General features: G+C 48.6%; 1 protein-coding gene across 1 annotated transcript; it reads right to left on the bottom strand.

Annotated features, from left to right (window-relative positions):
* Nucleotides 1-487: 487 nt before the first annotated feature.
* Nucleotides 488-2,585, bottom strand: LOC132222196 (THO complex subunit 1-like). The gene is given in 4 exon segments (XM_059677103.1): nucleotides 488-520; nucleotides 848-897; nucleotides 900-1,970; nucleotides 1,973-2,585. Coding segments are annotated over 4 exon segments (1,767 nt in total).
* Nucleotides 2,586-4,970: the final 2,385 nt, after the last annotated feature.

Below are 4,970 nucleotides of genomic sequence, written 5' to 3' on the forward strand. Positions count from 1 at the left end.
CTTGGCCTGGCCTGCACTCTCTCACAATCTGAGACCCCTCGGGGGATGTCGGAGAGCCAGTTTCGGCCTGATCCTGCAGGTCAGGCTGAGGGACCCCACTGGTGCACGAATTTATGCACCGGGCTTCTAGTATCACATAATTTCACTCACTTGTGGAATATAATGAACAACATAAACTGATGGACAAAAATAGATCCAGAGATAGAGAAGCATCAAACAGACCATCAAACACAGAGGGAAAGCAGGGAGGGGGGAAGGGAAAGGAGGCAAGAGATCAACCAAAGGGCTTGCATGCATGCATATAAGCATCACCAATGGACACAGACAGTAGCGGGGTGGGGGCCTCTGGGTGTGCGTGTGGGTGTGCACTTCCGCCGTCACACACAGACACTCCTTGATTGGAATGGTCCCTTGGCATCGGTGAGCAGCCTTCAGCCCCTGCCTTCTTGCAGACAGCGTGGCCCCTGCTTGTCCTACCCCCCTCAGGTCAGGAACCAGCCTCTGCCTTCTCCAGAGGTGGCTGCAGGAGGGTGGCTTGCATTGGCGCTTCTCGACCAGCAGAGGGCGGGACGGGCTCTTCGGCCCGCCTGGGCTGGGCCATCTGGTGGACTCCCCCCCCCCCCCCCCCCAACTCGCTCTCTGGATGGATGGTCAGGCCCCGCCCAGAGATCAAGTCCTGGCGGGGCCATACTGGCTTGCCCAAGCCTCTGCGCGTTGAAAGGCTGGATCAATGTCATTTCTAAGGAGGTTTTTTTGTGTGTGTTTTTGTTTTTTGGGGGGAGTTGTTTTGTTGTTTTTTAGGAGTTTTTTTTTTTTTCTTTTCAATCTGGGGTGATGTGGAAGGAGCCAGAATGTTCCGTTGTTCACCCAATTTGTTGGCAAGTGTCTCTATTTTCCCCCTGTTGCAGGTTTGTCTCGGCGAGCATCAGGGCTTTCATTTCCCTTCAGTACAGCACCATTATCTTCCTCATCTTCACCCTCTCCTGTTTTTATTTCTTCAGAAGGCAGTGGTGATTCCTTTGCTAGCTTTAGCACCATGTGTTCGAGATATTCTGGCAAACTTTTGAACTGCTGTTTGGTTGGCTGGAAGAAGTGAGGGCTTCTCCCTGCTAACAGTCTCAGGGCTCTCCAACCATAATTTGGATTGTTCACAACCTTATATTCATTTTCAATCATGCTTTCCGGGTCTGCCTGTTCAATGGCTTCTTCAAAGAATTCCTCCAAAGTTGGCAGATAGCCTCTTGGGTTTGATTTACAAGCTTCCTTATTATCCGGGCAGAGATCCCAAAGGCTTGTTAACGCCTCCTTTCCCTTCATAGTCTTTTTGTTGGGCCCTTTCCCCAGGAAGTCCTCTGGTGCTGTTCTCTTTCGTACTGCTCTCATCGGCTTAGTATCTGATGTTCTTTCCTTCACAAAACTTGGGCAGCCTTTATTTTTCCACGAGTTCCAGTTTTCTTCAGTGTTTAATATATGCTCTACCATCTTTGAAAGTCTCTCTCCATCGGGTGGGTTTTCAGATAGCAGTTGATAAACTGATTTTGTGGTGCCTTCAATCCAGAGTGACTGCTCATCAGTTAAAACATCGTTTGAACTTTTGGATTTCACCTGTCCCTTGAGATGTTGGAATAAAATGAGATACTGCAGTAGAATGTGCCGGCGAAAGTTACTGTCACTCAGTTGTAAACCCAGCAACTTCTCACTTGTTAAAAATTTTGCAACATATACATGTGCTCTTCCTGTTTTTAGTTCTCTCATCTTTTTTCTTGAGGCCTGAGTGTCATCTAATTTGTAATTCTTGAAAACAGCCAGGACTTCTTCTGAGTACTTGAGGAAAGTTATCCATGAAATCTTCTCATAGCATTGCACAGGGTTCCTGAAGTAATCCTGAAGTGACCAGAATTTTCGATACAGGCTGTAATCCATTGGAATGGAGCAAGTTGTTGGAGCTTCATCATCGCCCATTTCACCTTGTCTTCAGCGTGCTTCTGACCCAAGGTGCTTTCCTGCTCATTGGTATTGAAAACGGTGACATTTTCCAGATTAAACTGACTCTGCAAGTTAAGACGGGATCTCTCAGATAAAGGGAAAAGCCTGGCCAAAAAGAGTTTAATTCGTGCACGCAAAACTGTGTGCTGGGACTTTGATAATCTTCTTAAGAGATCATTGCACATACGTAGTAAATAATTTTTCCCAGCGGAATAGAATGTATTTGGTTTCCAAGTAGCAACATTTCTTTCCACAAACGTGAATATTGTGTCACCCTGATCCAAAGGGAGACATTCCGAAACGTCTCCCAACAATACAGAAGGTGTAGGTGCGGTGCAAATACCTTCAGTTACTCCCCCAATAGCAAGAGAAACAACAGCTAAAACATTTTCACACGATGAGTGATTTATAATTTCTTCTTGCAGAACACCTCTGAGAGCTTGGTCAAGGGAACATTCTTTTTCATCTTCAGTTCCAGGTAACTGGCCGAAGGTATTCAACAATGGCTTGATACTTTTGTTGTTCAGGGCTTCTCTGGTAGACTTCGTGAACCGCGTCCGCGCTTCGGGCACACTGAAGCGTGGCCGTGTAGGAGACATCTTGGCGCGCGTGTTGGTGGGCTCGAAGCCCAGCCGGTCCAGGGGCTCCCAAACGTGTGGACGGAGTCGGCGAAGAAGAAATGACACGGACACCGCGTTCAGTTGATCAGCAGCCTAGCCAGGTGCTAGCCAGGCGCTCCAGCGGCTTCTATGTCCCGGGACCGGGTCTTGGCGAGATCTCTCCCCTGAAAGCTCCCTTGGAGAACGAGGACGACGACCAAGACAACAAGCCTAGGGCTGAGAAGCTCTGCAAAGAAGACCCTGCTTTCTTTTATAGCCCAGAGCGTGGTGGGAGGAGCCAAATCAGCCGCCCGCTCGACCCATCAGCCGCCCCCAGGACTGACAGCGTCACCGGTTGGAGTCGCCAATGCAAGCCACCCTCCTGCAGCCACCTCTGGGGAAGGCAGAGGCTGGTTCCTAGCCTGGGGCATGAGCGCCCCCACCCTAAACTTGACGCCCCACCGGTGACGCTTCAGTCCTGGGGGGCGGATTGGTCGAGCGGGGGGCTGATTTGGCTCCTCCCACCAGCTCTGGGGCTATAAAAAAGGGGGCCTTCCTTCTCTGCACACCTTCTCAGCCCTGGGGTGGTCCATGTCGTTCTCCAAGGGAGCTTTCAGGGGAGAGATCTCGCCAAGACCCGGTCCGGCTGCTGGAGCACCTGGCTAGAGCCTGGCTACGCTGCTGATCCACTGAACGCGCTGTCTCCGTGTCATTTCTTCTTGGCCGACGCCGTCCACACCTTTGGGAACCCTGGACGTGGACCCCAACATCTGGGGCCCCAACAGGAACAGCTCCGGCGCCGCGGGAAGTGACGCGCCGGACCGGCGTGCTTATCCGCGGGCTCCAACCGAGGCCCATTCCGTGCCCGCCACGGGCGACAAATGAACATGACTCTGGACCGGATCATTGAGCTGAACCGGAGCCAGCGGGGTGGCCGCGAGTGAGCCGGGTCGGCGGGCCCATCCGGAACCGGGCGGCCCTCGGTGGCGGCGCCGCTGGGGGCGGGGGAGGCCGGAACCGCTTCCCGACAAGTGGCAACACGACATTTTCGACAGCGGCTTCGGCTTCGGCAGGGGCGCCGGCCTGGTGATGGGGGGCGGGGAAGAGTGGGGGCGCGGGGGGGGGGGGGACTGCTGCGTCCAACCTGGACTTCGGAGTGGGCGTGGGCGTGGGGGGCAGGAGTGGCCGGGGAGAGGTCAGTGGGGGAAAAGGAGACATATGTAATACTTTCAACAATAAAGAATTTCTAAAGAACTAAAAACTTTGTACGTACCTTTTGTTACTGATTTACTGATTAACTGCTATTAGAGCAAGAAATATAATTTATATAATTTTAATCCTTTGAAATTTGTTGAAATTTATATGGCCACCTAAAAAATATTTCCAAGTGTGGTTTTTGCTGCCATCTCGTGTGCAACTTGGGAATAGCATGTGAGTGTCTTTCAGCAGGAAAGGTTGTTGGTTATCTGAATGTTGGATACAGTTTGTTGAAGGGTTTTCCATCTTTACTGAAGTGTTTGTGGGTGGCTGTTGGTTCTCAAAGGGGTTCACTCTGTCTCTGAGTGAGAGAGTGTTAAACTTACTATGATTATAAATGTGTCTAGTTTCCCTTAGCTCTGCTCTGTGGACTTCGATCTCACGTTAGGAAGTGCTTGTGAATGCGGATCTTCCTGTGGAAATGGAGTGATTGACAGGAAGAGTTCTTTATTTATAGTCATGCTTTTGCCTTCAAGTCTCCTGTGTTATCATATTATTAAAGTGTGGTTTATCATTTGCTTAATATATCTTTCTTCCATTCTTTCACTTTTGATCTCTTTGTACCCTTATGTTTTCGATAGCTTTCAGTTTTTATACTAGTTATGAGTGAAATGAATTGATTTTGGTTCAATATTTTTTTACCATTCAGTTGTTTCAACATATTTTCCCACGGTTCTGAGGAGATATTTTTATTATACTAAATTTTCATATGTATTTGAGTCTATTACTGGACTTTGTATTCTGTTCCATTAGTTTACCATTCACAGGACATTACCCAAATTTTTAAATTACTCTTCACAGGACAATACTCAATTTTTTAAATTACTGTAGCTTTATAACACAATACAGTATTCTTTTTCAGAATTTTATTATGATTTTTTTAAAACATGTCCTCGGTGAGGATTTTTAAATTTTATTTATTTTTTAAAAATATATTTTATTGATCTTTTACAGAGAGGAAGGTTGAGGGATAGAGAGCTAGAAACATCGATGAGAGAGAAACATCGATCAGCTGCCTCCTGCACACCCCCTACTGGGGATGTGCCCACAACCCAGGTACATGCCCTTGACCAGAATCAAACCTGGGACCGTTCAGTCTGCAGGCTCTATCCACTGAGCCAAACCGGT

Source organism: Myotis daubentonii, chromosome 19, assembly GCF_963259705.1.
Source record: "Myotis daubentonii chromosome 19, mMyoDau2.1, whole genome shotgun sequence".
Taxonomy (NCBI): Eukaryota; Metazoa; Chordata; class Mammalia; order Chiroptera; family Vespertilionidae; genus Myotis; species Myotis daubentonii.